At 40.8% G+C, this 19,741-nt stretch overlaps 1 protein-coding gene across 2 annotated transcripts in view; it reads right to left on the bottom strand.

Annotated features, from left to right (window-relative positions):
* The window catches only part of FOCAD (focadhesin), a 278,787-nt gene that overhangs the window by 41,229 nt on the left and 217,817 nt on the right, over window positions 1-19,741 (bottom strand). For both annotated transcript variants that reach the window (XM_073636312.1, XM_073636321.1), the window contains 2 exons: window positions 3,720-3,958; window positions 2,285-2,374 (listed from right to left, as the gene is read on the bottom strand). In XM_073636312.1, coding sequence (XP_073492413.1) covers window positions 2,285-2,374; window positions 3,720-3,958 — 329 coding nt within the window. The remainder of the gene's footprint in view (window positions 1-2,284; window positions 2,375-3,719; window positions 3,959-19,741) is intronic.

The following is a 19,741-nucleotide window of genomic DNA, read 5'->3' on the forward strand; positions in this document are numbered from 1 at the left end:
TGAAGGCGTAGAACCATCTCAAGGATGATGAGAAGAAATGGACAGCACCTGAGTTAAATATATGTCACAGTAAAGGGTCTGAATACTTAGGACCATGTAATATATCAGTTTTTCTTTTTTAATAAATCTGCAAAAATGTCAACAATTCTGTGTTTTTCTGTCAATATGGGGTGCTGTGTGTACATTAATGAGGAAAAGATGAACTTAAATGATTTTAGCAATTGGCTGCAATATAACAAAGAGTGAAAAATTTAAGGGGTCTGAATACTTTCTGTCCCCACTGTATATGTATATATATATATATATATATATATATATATATAATATTATTTCGGGGTTACCATAGTGGTTATATAACAGGAGATACACTGCTCAAACCTAAGTATTGCTTCTTTTCTATAACATCACCTTATTTTACTAGTGTAGCATATAAATAATTCTAAATCTGGAAACAAATATCACCGGGCAGTGAACAAAGAAACAAATTTAAATCAGCCATTTAGAAAATGACCAGAAGAGGGCAGTACAGCAGAGCCTAATAGAGCAAGAATGATGAACAATTCATCAGTGAGATGTTATGTATACATTTATAAGAAAACATTATGTCCTTTATTAAAGCAAAGACAAGTTTAAAGGAGCTTTCAGACAGTATATTACTGCAAACTAAAAACTAACAGAAAATAATTACACTGCCTGTACAACAGAAAACTCTTGAACTATATGCATATAGACTAACTAATTTAGGAAGAATCTGTGACTATTTCCTTTATTTTTGGATACCTGAATTGTCATATTAACTAATGGTCTTAGAACATAGTTTTGCACATTTATAACAAATATATCATGAATCTTAGTAAACCAGTAGCCAATATAAGATAATAAATATCTCCAAATCGACCTGCATATTTGAAATTCTAAAAGTACAATTTACATTTGTAACTCTACCAATTCAAATCTAACAAATACGCCAACTTTTTTTTTTGAAAAGCCAGTGGTGTGTGAAACACACCCAAAAACTCCACCCGATGATAAAAAAAAGTGCACACACATAAAGAGTTAACACAAAACGAGCAATGGGTGTACTATGGTCCTCCCAAGGAAGAACCTTACCCTGATCCCCTAGGGCATTAGGCTCCAGACGGGGACTGAGGTACTCACTATGGCCCATCTAGCTGAAACCAGATGGGCCACGTTCTCTGGAGGGTCTGCCGAAACAGACCCACCCAAGTACTTGATGGGGCTCCCCTGAAGGGAGACCCCATGAGAGAGGGCGAACCAAGCCAGAAGGCCATGTCCACCCTCTCCCAAGACTTTCAGGGCAGGCCCGAGGACCTACACCCAACAATTCACACAGTGACAAACAGTCTACACATCAAACGAAAAAATACAAAAAAGTGACAAACACAAGGTAAATAAATAAAAGAAATTGGGGAGACGGACATGAGAAGAGAAAGTGAAAGTGGCCATTGTGCAATACAATGGCTGGCCCTTCGGCCAGGAATCAAAAATTCCTCTGGTCCCAGTCAAAAGGCTCGGCACTAGAGGCAGGTGCGAAAAAAAAAGTGTGTATGGTGCAGTGACCAAGTTGCCAATAAAACTCAAAGTGCCCCTCATACAGTGAGAATTACGGCACCCGTGGACTGCCACTCAAATATGCCAACTGCTACATCCAAATCATGTAAAATGGAGCTGTACTCTGCCCAAGACTTTTTAACTCTGTTACCCTCTGACGCCACATAGTAGGCACTAGAAGAGACCAGATATAACTTGTTTGTAAACTTAACCCCGAAGTCAGAGTTTCGGAGGACTTTGATAGTGCAGTTAAATAGGGGAACGAGGCCAGTATGGCGGTAATTGGCCCTGCCTTCCAAAAGTGACGGTATTCAGTGTTTAAGAGACCAATAGCGAGGCCTTAGTACTGTCTGAAGGGGGGAGTTGCTTTAAATTATGCAAATTCGGAATTTCATAAAGATGGCATTTGCATAAGAACCTTTGTGGCAGCATAGTAAAGCAGAGGACAGTTAACATACAGGAAACATCCAGCACCTTATGGTGCCTATTATCAATTACTAATAATATTAACTTTGTTTTGTCATTATCTTAGAACTGTTCACACTTCTGTACTGCCTTCATTATAATATGCAATTTATATAAATGTTGATACGATCATGGTACAATTTTTGTCTGTCAACAGAAAAACAATACTTGATGCTTACTAGCTGCATTGCATCTTTTACTTTACAATCAGAAAAATACATCTACATACATTGTACCAATTACGTACTTATAATCCAGGCTGGCATCAAAACAACAGCTTTCCAAAACATCCAAAGATTTCATGATTACCAAGTTCATTTGCTGACCAGAAGTGTCACTGCAAAAAAACAAAACAAAAAGAAGCACATTATACCTTGATGGCCATACACAGAAACACACAAGATTTAACAAAAATGATTTGCTCAAGTGATATGCAAGGTAATGATAGTAACCATTTCAATGTTATTATGTGACATGTATGATTCTATGGTGACCGACTATTGTATACTATGATTTGTGCCTTTGAATCAGTGATAATTTTGTGGTGAAATTTCAACTTAGTTTTAGTCATAATCTTCTGACTAAAATGCCATTTTACTTTTAGTCGTATTTTAGTCATCTGAATTGCTTTGGTTTTAGTCGTATTTTAGTCAACTAAAATCTGCAGTGCATTTTAGTTGACTAAAATCTCCATTGCATTTTAGTAGACTAAAATCGAGTGGGTTTAGTTAAATTGTAATGCATTTTTTAAGCATTTCTCTAGAATTTCCAAACTCATTATATACTCCTGGAGGAGAAAAAAAAAATCAAATAATAACCATAGTATTATGGTTTGAACATACTACACAGACACAGATTTAACCGTTATATAAACGTCTTTATAAGTTAAGTTCCACCTGCACATTTTTGTTCCATTTTCGTTTGTTGACAAAAATTGGAATTGATTTTTGTCATAGTTTATCAATTGACGAAAATTTGAGTAATTTTCCTTTAGTTTTTTTCACTGGAAACATGCTGCTGACCAAAATTATGAACAAAAAATATTTTCATCAACGAAATTAACACTGCTTTGAATGCTAATAAATATCTTTGTGAGAACTGGCAACTGGTATCTACTCTAAACAATCACTGTAATGATAAGAGATCTTAAAAATTACCTTGCCTGCTAAGAATAATTTTCCAACCAATTCAATTTTCAATTTCTATTAGATGTCAGATCTCATTATTGAAAGTAAAATTTTAACAGTTTCAGAAGGAAAATTTTGTTGAGTCATTTTCTAAAAATTCTGTGCATGGCTTTATGTTGTATGCAACAACATATAGACAAATACTACACAGACACATTCCTGGGAACATTATTAGCTGGCTTACTTTGCATTATAAAGGCTATGGTATTACAGGTATAAAATGCTATGGGGTTGATTTACTAAAACTGGAGAGTGGAAAATGTGGTGCAGCTGTGCATGGTAACCAATCAGCTTCTAACTTCAGCTTGTTCAATTAAGCTTGGACAATAAAACCTGGAAACGGATTGGTTTATGTGCAGAGCTGAACCAGAGTTTGCAGTGTCCAGTTTTAGAACATTTCCCCTTATACCTGACACCCATTCTTCCTTCTTCACAAAACCTCAGAAGTCAGCGTTCATTGTGGGTATGTAGTGTATGAGCATAAATATGATATACCTCACTTTCTCTTCACATAAACGAGAGATGAACATTCCCAGTGCCAACCCCATATGAACTTGGAGAGGCTGCGACTCATCTGCTTCTGGCCTTCCAGGTAATCTGGCAGTCAGGATGCTGAGAATTTCCTGCACCTGCTCCTTAAAAGATACAACAAGCACTGGGACAAGAAGAGAAAGGGCTGTGGCAGCACAGGAGCGGGCAATGACACTGGCTGTATTCTCCCCGGAATAGGATTTCTGCAACAAAAACACAAAAGTCACAGTCATTTAATGATACAAAATTCCCAACAAGCAGCTATACACAGCTGAAATACATATATAGGAACTGTTTAAAGACTTTCCAATTTCGTGTAGCCAATCTTTGTGATGCCGACACCCCTATCAAAAGCATAACAAGGTCTTTGGCCCCCTCTTCAGCAGCAACACAACTTGGTCAAAAACACACCCTTAAGCCCGTTTATTGGAAAATAAAGGAGCAGCAACACACTTTCATCAACTTTGCTTAAAGTGGAAGCTCTACGTATCTGCCGCCTCACCCACCTCTGCTGGCCCCTTTTTTTGGGGGGGGGGGGGGGGGGGGGGGGGGGGGGGGAATGGGTACCTGCGATGAACTCAGCTGGAAGTTCGGTCCCCCTCCTTTTCCTGCCGCCAGGCCATTCACAGAGCACAGCATGCTTTGTATATATGCAGTAGGGAATCGGCTCTGAAGCCACAAGGCTTCCCTGCCGGTTTCCCTTAGTTGACATGGCAGCGGCAGCACATGACAGCCGAATGAAAAATCAGTTCGGGCGAGGACACCGATGGATTCCTGAACAGGTAAGTGTTCTAATATTAAGGACCCCTTCACACTGAAGACAGTCCCGTGCTAGCGGTAAAGCGGCGCTTTACCGGCACTGTGCGGACAGGAGTTGGGTGCTTTTAACCCCAAAGAAGGGTTAACAAGGGGTTTCAAATCGGCCAAAAAGCACCGCTGCCATAGCACTTTGGAGGCGCTTTGGCAGCACTGCCCATGGGTTTCAATGGCAGGTGCGGTTTAGGAGCGGTGTATACACTGCCCCAAAGATGCTGCCGGCAGGACTTTTTTTTTTCTGTCTTGCAAGCACACCGCCCCAGTGTGAAAGCACTCGGGCTTTCACACTGGGGAAGCATTGGAGGCAGTTTACAGGCGCTTTACAGGTGCTATTTTTAGTGCTAAAACGCCTGTAAAGCGCCTTCAGTGTGAAAGGGGTCTAAAAGTCGGCAGCTACAGTATTTGTAGCCGCTGACTTATTTTTTTCTGAAGGAGTCTGGAGCTCCTCCTTAAGCTACTGTCTCCTTCTGTCAACAAATGTGGACTGCAGCAAAGACTGATTGGCTTATATAGCTGGATAGCTGACCAATCCTTACTCAGGAAAGTTATATCAAAGCAAATTAGCTGTATTTAGAATCAAATGTAAAAACATTTAAATGAATACATACTTGCACTATTGTTGTGTTTATATATATATATATATATATATATATATATATATATATATATATATATACACACACACACACACACACACACACATATAAATATATATATATATATATATATATAATACACACACACATACATACACATATTATATATGCTTGTAGCTAACCCTAAAATATCTGACTAATTCAATGACATGATCCAGTTCTAAAAGCTGTGTGGACAATTATATAGTCTATGAATTGGGTATATAGAGTGCTACTTTATATACTGAAGGAAGACATCTCTTTTTAATATCACAATTCCATTAAATCAGTGGCTGTAAATGATTAATGTATGTTTCTTTATTTAAAAGAAGATATAAAGATGCAAGATGACATTTTAAAATAAAAAAAAATGTTTACTGGATAAGGCTGTGCTATGCCAAAAAAACAGTTGCCCATTCAGCATCTTCAGAGCAGATAGAAAGCAGTGCTTCTCCTGGGACTCTAAAAGAAAATGCAGCTTGTTCATGAATACGTGATAACAACAACAGTATAATATGAAATCAATGTGCATGACAAAGTCACTGAGCAGCAGACATTAGCTTTGTAATCTCAGCAGACTTTGAGCCTAGCACACAGCTCATGGCAGGGCAGGAGGTAACATTTTGCTGAGTCGCCTGCATTCATGATGCATCATCCTCTGAGATTTCCAGCACAGCTCAAGAATACTTCCGCTGTGTTGCTATTTTTTTGTATTCATTTTATTTAACATGGAGATAATACAATACAGCTGAGGCATAACAAGATTTTTGTACTTACCATAAAATCTGTTTGTTGGAGTTCATTAAAGTGAACCCTCTCCAAACCTAAAAACCCCAGATGCGGGCAGATTTGCATGCTGATCAACACAAACCATGCAAATGTAAAGCAAAATATTCTTTAGTGAACTTAAATTTAAATATATTGGATATCCTGGTCTTCTTTTGCAATGGTGATGTAGCCAGTGTCTTCCAGCTGTCCCCTGAGAATGCTACAGGAACAGTGCCTTCCAGGGAGAACTGTTATGTAAAATGCACAGTGGCTAAGTGGCTAGCACTTCCATCTAGCAGCACTAGGGTCATTGGTTCGAATCCCAACCACAGCACTACCTGCCTGGAGTTAATCAGGAACTGTTCTCCAGTACCTTTAGCAGGTGTACCATAGGTAGGACAGTCTATTCCAAACCCCTTACAGAAACATCCAATCATTTGCCCCACGCTATACGAGATGGACAGATACTTTTCTATTGTTACCTCTGGAGCTTTCCCTCCCAGATGACCCCATCCTCGGCCATCCCAAATTCCCCCAGACTCACACTAAAAAACCATTTCACACACGGGTAAACAGAGGGTAATAAGAACATAGGAATTTCAAACTGGAACCGCTTGGGGTGATGTTGTAACCCTTTCTGTGACCCATGAGGTTCCTGGCATTATTGCCAACTCTCTAACTTTTTACACTCCCTTCCTAAATCTTAACATTTGGTAAGAGATTTGACTTTCTTATGAAAAGCTTTGTATTTCCACCAAGGCAATGCGCCATATCTTGTTCTACCATTTCCTGGTGGATGCTCAATCAAGAGACGACCCAGGATTTCTTTGTTAATGCGAGAAAGACCTACTAATTACTTACATACTGTTTTTTTACTCACAGGGCCTCTATTAGTAACAAATACCAGGCGATTGCTTACAAAATAGTAACCAGATGGTACGGGACACTAGCCAAATTATTTCCTCAACAAAGTGGCCTGTGTTGGCATTGTAACACACATTCCAGATCTTTCTTACATATTTTTAGGGAGTGCCCTGCATAATAATCCTACTGGCACCAAAAAATGGATAATGGAACATTAAGCATCTCACAGGTTTCTCTCTCTCTCCCAAAGGAGATACAAGAAATCTATGCTGGTTCACCTATTAAAACACAGCCAGTCCTTTGACCCTAGTTTCTGGAAAAGCCCAAACCCACAGACACTAAGACAATGTTTTGCCCGAGTAAATGACATGCAAGAGATAAAGACCTTACAGCGGCCCTCAGAGACAAGAATTTCCACAAAAAAATAAAAAATTGTACTATTGGAATGAATATAAATGCTCCTCCCAGTAAAAGCAAATGTCAGAGTCTAAATGCCCCTCTTTCAGACCATGCCTAGTGTCTTCTCTAGTGGTTCCCAATCAGGGAATACCTACAACAGCAATTACGTGAATGTTTGATTGAACATATGACGAATCTGAAATAGTGCTATGTGTTTTTTTTTTCTCTCTCTCTCTTTTTTACCCCACTTTGCTAGTTTAGCCATGCATTCTATATCCCCCTGGGCACTCCCTGGGTGGAAGCCTGTACTTCCGTGTCCTTCTTTCTATTCTGTGACCTCATGTGTTTACTGTTTGTTCTGGGAATTCAATTTTTTTTTTCAATTAAATTGGAAAATGTTGATTAATACAGCAAGAAAAAAGTATGTGAATCCATTCAGTAGCTTGCACACTTGGAGTCCAACTCATGAAATAAGTTTGAAGGTATGGTTTAGAGCCAATATGATAAAAGGCACTCAAATATTTTAGGATTGCTATTCATAAGAAGCATCCATTGATGTGAACCAAGTCTTGCAAAAAGGAGTTCTCTAAAGACATATGAATAAGAGTAGTTAATCTGCATAAGGCTGCAAAGGTATACAGAGCAATCTCAAAGTGTTTAGGCATCCATCAGTTGGCAGTTAGACAAATTGTCTATAAATGGAGGCAGTTTAGTGCTGTAGCTACTCTTCTTAGCAGTGGGCACCCAGTCAAGATGACTCCCAAGGCACAACGCAGAATCCTCAATGAGGTAAAGAAGCCACTGTTCTCTCCCAAAAAAATAAAAAAGGAAACCACCTGAAGTTTGTCAAAGAGTATCTTAGCAACCCAAAATGCTACTGGGAACATGTTTTGTTGACTGATCAAACAAAAGTTGAATACTTATGTATGTATGTATGCACAATGTATGGCACAAAAAGGCCACAGCTTTCCAACATCAAAACATCATTCCAACGATTAACTATGATGTGTAAACAGTATTTAAACCTCTAAAAAATAGTGGAGTAAATAATGGCGCTCAATAAAAAACGAATGAACAAACAAACATGTGAATAAATGATAAAAAATAAGTGGAATATAGATAAATACGTGATATCAACAAAAATTAGTGACACCTAGTGATCAGTGCCAAACTATATATGGATGAATGAGCACTTATATTTCATATCACATTACAAAAAAACACCCTGTGATAAGTGTGAAATAGTCCAGTCCCTATTGGTAGAATGCTGATAAATAGTCCATATAAACTGTGAATAAATCTGATGAATGGTGTAAAAACAAATGTTCTGAATGTTGTTCCCGTTGATCATCCACCACACCTCAGTGATTGTGCTTCCACTCCCCTCAAAGAGTCGCACTCACCAGCTGCATTTGCCTCAAACTCTTGTGTTTGGCTCAACTCGCCTCACCCGACACATATAGGGGTTAAAGTGGGGTTCCACCCAAAAAAACAAAAATACATTAAAAATCCTAAAAAACAAAAAAAATTTGGATTTTTTTTTTTTTTTAACTTACCTCTAAATGCCTGTTGCTAGGGGGTCCCTTGTAGTCTGCCCCTTCCAGTGCCTGGGCTGGTGACATCACTTCCCCCTCGGAACAGGAAGGGCTCCGCTCTGCTCCCTCGCCACTGTCAATCATCTGGGACCCATTACAGGTCCCAGGTGACTGAGCGGCCAATCACGGCACGTGGCGCCGCTCGTGCATGCGCAGTGGGTGCCAGGCTGTGAAGCCACAGCCCGGCGCCCACAGTTGCAATGCCGGCGCCGCTGAACGGAGGGGGGAGACGAGCAGGGCTTCGATCCCCCGCATCGCTGGACCCAGGGACAGGTAAGTGTCCAATTAAAAGTCGGCAGCTGCAGTATTTGTAGCTGCTGACTTTTATTTATTTTTGTTTTTTTTTACCCGACCCCCTGGGTGGAACTCCTCTTTAAAATTGATCTCCAAACGTATATGACAAGATTCTTTTTTTTTCAAGAGGCGGTTGCTCCACATGCAAATGAAAAAACGCTCCAATAGTGTGATACAGTACAAACCAATTTATTAAAAAATTCAGCAATCCAACACCATTGCATTCACATGTGTCAAATACAAAACAAGCCAAAAGTTGTCACAACAAGGAATTCCATGCACTGATAAAATGATCTAAAGCGGTCGCGGCGGAGCCAGGGTGTGCGGTAACTGTTGCTAGTCTCACCCACTCCTCGTCCCAAGGCAGCACTTTCCGATGCAGCGCGTCACGTCACAACGTTCTACACAGGACTTAATCATGGGATCCCATGATTAAGTCCTTTGTGACGAAAAATGTCGGGGCGTGGCTATATGGCAACCATCTAAGCGTGACGTAGGACGTTGTGACGTGACGCACTGCATCGGAAAGTGGAGGCTTGAAACGAGGAGTGGGTGAGACTAGCAACATCTACCCAAACCCTGGGTCCGCCGCAACCACTTTAGATCGTTTTATCAGTGCATGGAATTCCTTGTTGTGACAACTTTTGGCTTGTTTTGTATTTGACACATGTGAGTGCAATGGTGTGGGATTGCTGAATTTTTTAATAAATTGGTTTGTACTATATCGCACTATTGGAGCGTTTTTTCATTTGCATGTGGAGCAACCACTTCTTGAAAAAAATGGAATCTTGTCATATACGTTTGGAGATCAATTTTAACCCCTATATGTGTGGGTTGAGGCGAGTTGAGCCAAACATGAGAGGGGGAAATATAGCTGGTGAGTGCGATTCTTTGAGGGGAGTGGAAGCACAATCACTGAGGTGTGGTGGATGATCACAAGAACAACATTCAGAATATTTGTTTTTACACCATTCATCAGATTTATTCACAGTTTATATGGACTACTTATCAGCATTCTAGCAATAGAGACAGGACCATTTCACACTTATCACAGGGTGTTTTTTTTGTAATGTGATATGAAATATAAGTGCTCATTCATCCATATATAGTTTGGCACTGATCACTAGGTGTCACTAATTTTTGTTGATATCATGTATTTATCTATATTCCACTTATTGTTTCTCATTTATTCACATGTTTGTTCATTCGTTTTTTATTCAGCACCATTATTTACTCCACTATTTTTTAGAGGTTTAAATACTGGTTACACATTTGCTTTATTTAAGGTGCAGCTGTAGGAATTTTTATTTTAATTTTGCACTTATCCAGGAGCGCAGTGGTGGTAACACAGGTGTGGGTGAGGTGTGTGCCATCAGTTTTGGATTAACTATGATGGACAAAACATCATTATTTGGGCTTGATTCACTGCCTGGACCACTTGCCATCATCAAGGGGAAAATGAATTCCCAGGTTTACCAAAATATCCTACAGGATAATGACAGCCTAGCTGTCTGACAGCTGAAGCTTAGTAGAAGTTAGTTGATGCAGCAGGACAATGACCCTAAGCAATCAAAGTAAATTCACTACAGACTGACTTCAGAAAAAAGAATATGTGCTAGTCAGAGCCAAGACCTTAAACCTGTAGAGATGCTGTTTAATGACCTCAAGACAGCCATTCACACCAGACATCCTACAATTGTGTCTGAGTTGAAGCAGTTTTGTGAACAGGAATGGTCAAAAATTCTTCCTGAACATTGTGCATATCCAATACAGAGCCATCAAAAGCTCTTGCTTGATGTCATGGCTGTCAAAGGAGGTTCGACCAGCTATTAACTCTATGGGATCACTAACTTTTTCCTCCCGCGATGTGAATGTTTAATGGATGTGTTTAGTAAAGACATGAGAAATTAGAATTGTCTCTGTGTTATTAGTTTAAGCACATTGTGTTTGTCTATTGTTGTGACTTAGATGAGGATCAGATCACATTTTATTGCAAATTACCGCAGAAAACCAGTTAATTCCAAGGAGTTCACGTACTTTTTCTTGCCACTGTATATTATATGCCAGAAAACCTGCAGGAGATGGGCCTAGCATCCCATGTCAATTGAACAAAATATGTCTGGCCAACATGATGCATATGTTCAGTGTGTTGTCTATCCTGGACACCCACATCTTCAATTTCAGGCCCCACTGACCTCCAGAGATCTGTCTTCTAGGCATGGTTTATTACTCTTAATTGGAAAAATGGTAGTCCTCCATCCCTATGATAGTCTGCCAGATGAATCTGAAGCTACCAAAGTATAAAAATATTTATACAAGCAGAGAGCATTTCTTAATATTTTTTTTTTAAATATGGCAGATGTGGCTGCACTCTCCTGCTGTACAACCACCTGATTCTCCCCCTTCAGAAGTTTGGATGTAAATGTCCTTTCTAACATTCATGAACCTGTTAATACCCTTGCAATTCTGGTCATGTGTTGACATATGGAGAGAGCACTGTATGTGAGGGGCAGGCAACAACATATCAATCAATGCCAAATAGGCCCACAAGAAAACAAGGGTCAACAGGCCCAAAACACTCAGAAGACAGCTTGAAGCACCTTGTGGCCGAAGCTTGCATCAATGAAGCCCCAGAATTACACCTGGTAAAACTTTGAGAAGGTATGAACAGAAGATGAGGTGGCACTGGCAGCTTTAAAGACCTGTTGAATGGATGACTGATAATGACAGGTCCAATAAACACCAACAGATCTAGTGGAGTGGGCCCTCATATGTGAACCCTTTCCTTGAGAGCAGAAGCCCTGGAAATGAGCTGCCTGAGCCACCTAACAAGGTCTCAGGGCCACCTTATCTCTATGTAAGATTAAAAAAAAAAAAGATTCTTTACAAGAAACAGCAGCTAACGTAGAGGCATGCATGATGGAGGTAATGGCAACCAAAAGACAACTTTGCTGGTGAGATCAAATGGGATATCCTAGATTAGTTCAAAGGGAGGTCTTTGAAGAACCAAAATTACCAGATTTAGATCCCAGGGAGACACTGGTAGTCAAAGTGAAAGATTAACATGACCCAAAAACTTTATAAATGTATTTACAATAGGGTGTTAAGCCAAATGCCTGTGGAACAGAATGGATAGGGCAAAAACCTATTCCTTTAGCATACTAGAAGCCAGATGCTGATCTAGACCAGACTGAGGGAAGGCCAGGATTTGAATGCGTATATAATTTTGTATCAGTGCATGGATTGTAAATAATTTGGCACAATTGCACTTATTAGCCCGTTTTCAGCTAAATTTTCATAGTGCACCTTTGTATGTTCTTTACACCATAGGCTTGCTTATTGTTCTTTCTTTGCCTGACATGAGGTCTGGCTTGTTTGGAAGATGCCAAGGCTTTTCCACCAGGAGTCATGTTATGTCTGTGTACCAAGTTCTCCTGAGCCAATTTGGGGTGATGCGAATCATTAGAACTTGTCCCCCCTCTTTCTTGTGAAGCAGTTGAGTGAGAACCATCATTGGAGAAAGTGTACATACCAGACTGATTGGGGTCCAGGAAACGCAAAAGGTAAAAATTCCTCTGAATGCATCTCACCCTACCCTATATCCTCCTTGAAGAGGTTAGGAAGAACAGTGTCTCACTCCTGAATAGATTCAGGTGGTGGAGAGGCATAAAAACCCTTTTGGAAAACAAAACCAAAGAAATTCCCAGCTCAACTCATCGACCAGCCTGCAACCAACCGAATTAGCCTAACAGTAAGCGTTAAAAACAAGGGTTTCGTTTTTACACATTTCCAAATGCATACGTAAGCTACAGAGCCTCATCAAGGCACCCCAGTATTTTCTGTAGTCCCAACTATAACATTTTGAGAGCCTCCACAGTGGAAGCACTTGCATTATAATGGATAGGCAGAGGGCAGGTGAGCCTGGAGGGAGTCCAACCCTCCCTAAAGACACAGGGGAGCGCTGGACCCTTTTGGCCCAAGGAGACCGCAGGCTCCAGAAGGACAGACCATTTCCTACAGAAATCAGACATAGCTACAGTAAAATCTGCCCTAGTCACATAGGTCATCTGTTGCGAGGTAGAGAGGGAGCTAGAATTAGAGGAAGGGTGCAGTGTCAGTATAAGACCTCGCTCTGGTGCAGATGAACAGCTATTACTGTTTAGCTAGTTTTCCTCGATTCCATCTATAGCCCGAGTGCTATCTTTTTCTCAGCTCCTCCTTGCCTAGTCTACGCTATTGTTAACTAAGGGAATCTCCTCTGGGATATTCATAAAAAGGCATGGTGAATGATAGGGTATTTGCAGGTTTTTGAAAAGAGCCGCTATAACCCAAGAGCTGACTGATGTCCTAATTCTTTGGAGGAGCAGGAATCGAGGAGGACATGCTTCTTGCTGTATAGGTCATGAGTACTGGGCTCACAAATAGCGGTGTGTGTACCAGGCATTTTGTTAACATTCAGCCATTAAAATGTATTTGTCATTAGCTTCTCTGTTTTAAAACCAGAGATCCAGCAGCTCGGATTCCTTTTCCCCCTCCTTGCTTAAAGCGGAGTTCCACCCAAAAGTGGAACTTCCGCTCATCTGATTCCTCCCCCCTCCGATGCCACAATTGGCACCTTTCAGGGGGGAGGGGGGTGCAGATACCTGCCTACTACAGGTATTTGCACCCACTTCCTGGAATAGATATAAATAGATGAATCCGCGCTTAGGACAATGTAAGAGCTGCTGCCTATCCCTAATTAGTTCCCCAAGGGGTCTAATTACAAAGATATAATAGATAGTGTGGGAGTACAAATGGCGCTGCCCTATCTTATAAATTAATCCAAAGTGGGTATAAATGTCATAAGCTACAATCTGTGTTCAATAAGCTGTAATATATAGGGGCTCCACCACTAAATGACGTAATATGGTCTAAACCAGAATAATGACCATATATGTGAAGAACAAAAAATAATAATAAATAAATTAGTAAATAAATAAGTACTATCTCATCCAAGAGCAAGAACAGAGGTGGGAGAGCCACCCTCCCATGTTTATGAAGGTGTCACATTGTTGCAGCCAGAACCCTCCTCTGCTCTCCTCTTCTCCTGGTATGTGAGTGGGCCTCACCTTGATGACCTCACCTTTATTGGAAGATGTATAAATGTTGAAGATAAAGGTGGTAAACGGTGGAGTAGCCTGGTCTATTTGGAACGCACAGCTCATCCTGGAACCACTGAAGGGATCACTCAGAATTGTGGAACAGCAGCAGGACAGGAGTGAATAACACCCATCCCAAGACACCCACTCTATCGCTCGGTACCCCTGTGGGGGTGTTTGTTTCTGGTGAGTGGGGGAGCACTGGGGGGCGAGCACTTCAAGTCACCGTTTGAGGAATACGCACAGAAGTCACTGGTTTATGTTCCTAAGACTGAATAAACAGCACATATACTGAACTTTGCTTTTTACATCATATGGCTATAATAACTCTCCGGTTTTAGATGGATAGTATATTTTAAGAAGTCCATTATCACTTGCCAAGAAAAGTAATAGACTGTAAACAAATTTCTATGTACGATTTCTATGGTATTTAATATTCATTATATTTATTGCAAATCTCATTAGAGATCCTACCACTGATACACTGATCAATATCTCTGGGAGCGATATAACATTTGCACCAACATTTATTTCACATATGTTTTTCATTTAAAGGGAGGTCCCCTCTAACGGGCCATACTGCCACAATACTTTTGAACCCTGGGGTTAATTTTGACCTAATTTTATATTTTGTATAGAAACTGGGAACGTTAATAACTTCTGCATTGACACTCTAATTCACACATGTTTTTCACTCAATAAGAATTTTTTTCCTCTTGCAGGCGCCATATTGTCACAATGCTTTTGAATTTTGGGGTTATTTTTGACTATACCAATTAATTTTTTGTAGTATTAATTTTCTCACATTATTTACCTAATTCCAAACCTGAGAGGCACTTTTAATATTGGGGTGATAGAAGTTTAATTTTGGATGAGATAGTACTTATTTATTTACTAATTTATTTATTATTATTTTTTGTTCTTCACATATATGGTCATTATTCTGGTTTAGACCATATTACGTCATTTAGTGGTGGAGCCCCTATATATTACAGCTTATTGAACACAGATTGCAGCTTATGACATTTATACCCACTTTGGATTAATTTATAAGATAGGGCAGCACCATTTGTACTCCCACACTATCTATTATAAACTTCCTGGAATAGACTCACGCGGGAGTCACGTCCCTTCCCGCACCCCCCCCCGCTGTCTCCTGGGAAACACACAGGTCCCAGGAGATAGCGGGGACCACTTAGGATGCGCAGCAGGATTCGCGCATGCGCAGTAGGGAACCGGGAAGTGAAGCCACAACGCCTTACTTCCCGATTCCCTCACAGAGAATGGCAGTGGCAGCAGCCGAGCGATTGATCGGCTTCGGCTGCCGACATCGCTGGACTCCAGGACAGGTAAGTGTCCATTTATTAAAAGTCAGCAGCTGCAGTATTTGTAGCTGCTGGCTTTTAATAATTATTTTTTAGGTGGACTCCCTCTTTCCCTCACTTTATACAATACACAAACTGTTAACTGATGCCAGGACCTTATCAATTCATTGATCAGACACAGAGACCTTTCCTTTGCCCAATCCACAATTTAGGTCTAGAAACCCTAATAAAACTGTCACTCACGCAAGCTGAGCAATCCAGAGAATTAACAGATATCGGTTGTAAATAGCTCAGTTGGAGGGGATGGCCAATACACATCTCTGCAGACAGGTTAGCAGTTATAACTCTGAAACATCAGCAGGTTTCATAACTCATGAAATAATAGCATACTAGATTGTAAGCTCTAACGAGCAGGGCCCTCTGATTCCTCCTGTATTGAACTGTATTGTACTTGTACTGTCTGCCCTAATGTTGTAAAGCGCTGCGTAAACTGTCGGCGCTATATAAATTCTGTATAATAATAATAATAATAATAGCAACACAGCCAGAATATGGACATATTTACCACCCTTGGTTAATTTATAGTGCTTTGAGTCCAAACACCACTGCCCTAGGAGTACTCAGAGGAGAACCAGCCCAGTTCATCTCCTAGGCGAACTGGGCATCTGAAACCTCCCATATCTATATTCATTTCGACGCTACATTTAAGCTGGACAATAATCTGCACGTTAGCAGGCTGTACCAGGTAGGTACTCAGAGATATGAGTACCTATAGAAAACGGTCTCTGGGACATAGTCATAACCATAGTGACATCCCAGAAACCCCTCCTTAGACGCTTAATTGGTCAGATGACCTCTGTCAACACCCATTTGATCCCAAAGAAAAAAAAGGAATAAAAGGACAGTTTGACAGCTCTCATTAACATCAAACCAAGGAACACCTAACAGGACTTGTGAGAGCCACTGTACCAAGTTTGCCTATTTGCTGGACTCTGCTAAAACCAGGGTTTGCATGTATTCTTTCTTTTCAACACCTTTTTATTCCTGTTTTAGTGTCTCTGGTTCTTTGTAAAACCTTTTTTCTGTAAATATTTTATTTGCACCATTTTTGACCTTTTCATTTTCAAACCCTATTTTGAAAAGTGTTAACATTGTCTCTAACACTTTTAATGCAAAACTAAAAAGAATCCCTGTCTCTTGAAGAGTGCTACTGTATAGCATAAATCCTCTGAACATATCGTCTGTGGTGACAGTGTGTGTTACAGAAGTTTATTCTTAAATCATAGTTGGTATTGCGAAGATTGGGAGTTTCCTCCCTCTCTGTAAAAAGGGGGTGGTGGCCGTTTATAGGGTTAATTGCTTAATTTATTTAGTCCGTTGACAATCATGCTCAGGCTGCTGGCACCTAGATTGGGTCCTGCAAGCTAGAAAATCTTTGTGCAGGATGCAGCTGAGAGTGGCATTGTCACATAAGGGACAGCACAGTGTGAAACTGTCCAGTTCTTTGTCACAAGTTGGTGAGAAGGGCAGGGATCTGATACTGTGTTTCGTCACACTTGCATTCTCAGAGTCAGCCACCTTCGATTTTTATGAGTGTGCTGGGCCTTACAATTGGCTGCTAAGTCTGAGCACTGCATCATGGAAGGAGGTTACATTCTTCAAATATATTAATGGTAAAAAGGTCAGGTCTGAGCATGTAGGTTCTTTACAAAATAATCTAGAGTGGGTGACTGGGGACAAAGAGAAGGCACATTTCTTAAAATACTTTCTTCAGTTCTGTGTATACAAAGGAGCATGGGGGAACTCATGTCCATAATGGGGATGGTATTGACACAGCCCCAAATGATCCACAATGGCTCAAAAGTGATATGGTCCAGAAATATTTAGACAGCATAAAGGTGGATAAATCACAGAGTCCTAACCTCAACCCGATAGAACAGCTTTGGGATGAATTCGAGCGAAGACTGTGAGCCAGGCCTCCTCGTCCATATACGTGCCTGACCTCACAAATGCGCTTCTGGACGAATGGTCAAACAAGGGTGTGCCAACTCAATACTGAACCCTATGGAGTAAGACGCCATTAAAGGTCATGTGTGTGTAAAGGCAGGCGTCACAATACTTTTGACAATATAATGTATGCGAACTTACTGACATATAATACTAATTGGAGTGAGCATTTTGAGGCCTTGGTGACAACTGCATTTCAATTTCCTATATCACAGCCATGTGACACAAAAAGCATGATTTTTTTTCTGGCTATATTCACCATAAAATACACAACAGCCATTATTTTACAATAAACGATTCAACGGTCTAAAAAAAATGATATTTCTTTTTCAAAATATGCAGCTGTTGTGGGGAGACATTAGTTGGCATGTGGCCAGCTCTATTATGGGAAGAGGCATCCAGGCAGATGGATTATTTCCAGAGGGATGAAATAATCTGGAGTAGTAATCTGTTTTATGAAGAGGAAAATTAATTGAGTGTTTAGAGTGATAGTTATTGTGGTAATTAACCTTTTCGCTTCCTAAGCAACAAATAAATAGGGAGTGTGCTTTGGTTGGGAAATGAACAAGTATAGCTATTTTATTTTACACTGGGGAGTTTAGAGATATAGATTTCCAGTAGGATAATAAGATTTTCAGTTTGAACAGAAATCCCGTCTGCTTCGGATGCCCCCATGACCCCTCAACTTTTTGCTGATGAAGTCTGCTACTGCGGCATGACCACACAAATTATGTTCATTTGAAAAAGAAAACCATTTTACAACTCCACTTGGAGTCTCACTACTGATTACAATGGGATTGTGGGAAAAGCCACGGATAAGCAAACAGGATTTCCATAAAAAGTGGATCTACGATTATATGCTATAATCAAATTTATAGTACTGTATTAACCCCCCATGCACATTTCTTATCTGCTGCTATACTGTAAAGAAACTCACAAGCAGACTTTCACTAAGGAATTGAGAGAATTTCCAGCTTAAATAGAATTATGCTCTACTTCTGCAGATATGTGGACCACAGCCCGCAACAGTAAGACCCTAGTTTAGACTCAAGTAAATCTACTCAGAAATATTAGTACTATGAGAACAGCTTTGAGTGAGAGTGGTGTGCCATAACAGACTTCACCAAGTAGTGATACCTGTACCCACAGCAGATTTTCTAGGATAGCATTTCCTTGCCTTGCATGATGTACAGCACATGTGTCAAACACAAGGCCCAGGGGCCGAAATGTTATGTGGCCCTCGCATCTCTCCTGCAGCTGCGGCAAACCCCTCATTGTTGCCCCCACCTCATCTCAGCAGTCAGCAGCAGAGAGGATGACAAAACTCCTAGACCAGATTCCTGTGCTTCTCCATGCAGCCACAGAGAGGCTCATAACCCCCCCCCCCCCCCCTTCCCAGCAGTCAGCGGCAGAGAGGAACTCCTCCTACAGATCCTGTGCCTCTCTGTGCAGTGGCAGCACTCTCTCCTCTCCGCCTCCCATAGTCTCAACATTCAGTAGACTTCCTCTGGTCCTCCTCCATACCCTGGGCCATCTGCTTCCTAGCTCCACCCCAAGCTTCTTTCCAGCAGCAGCACAAGGTAAGGGGTACATTGTGATGTAAGGAAGGGTGGGGGACTCCTGACTTCTGATGTGGTGGGTGGTCTCGTTACATCTGATGTAAGGGGGGGTGCTCTGGACATCTAGTCTTATGGATATAACTGGCCCTTCAAGGACAACCATAATGCTGATGCGCCCCACAATGAAATTGAGTTTGGCACTCCTGATGTAAAGTATACTTTCCAAGTGGGATGGTAGACCTTGTGAGAGATGGATTTGTTTGATTTTAGGAACTTGGGAACAATGGAATCGAGTGGGCCCTTATTGCATAGGACCTGGGATTCAGTAGGCATGCCGTTAAAGCCAGCAACCCTGAAGTAGGTGTTAAACTAGTCCTCAGGACAACAGAACTGGGCAATCCAGAAGAGCCCAAGGAGAGTCTGCCAAAAGTCTGACGAGGTTTGAGTACCAAATCTGCTTGGGCCACCTTGGTGCAATGAAAATGACCTGAATGCGGAAAGGAAACTCAACCTACAGAGTCACCAGATCATCCACAGTTATGGCTAGCTGGAAATAAATGTGCTCAGTTTGTTGCTAAATTTGGAA

This window comes from Aquarana catesbeiana, linkage group LG01 (genome assembly GCF_042186555.1).
Source record: "Aquarana catesbeiana isolate 2022-GZ linkage group LG01, ASM4218655v1, whole genome shotgun sequence".
Taxonomy (NCBI): Eukaryota; Metazoa; Chordata; class Amphibia; order Anura; family Ranidae; genus Aquarana; species Aquarana catesbeiana.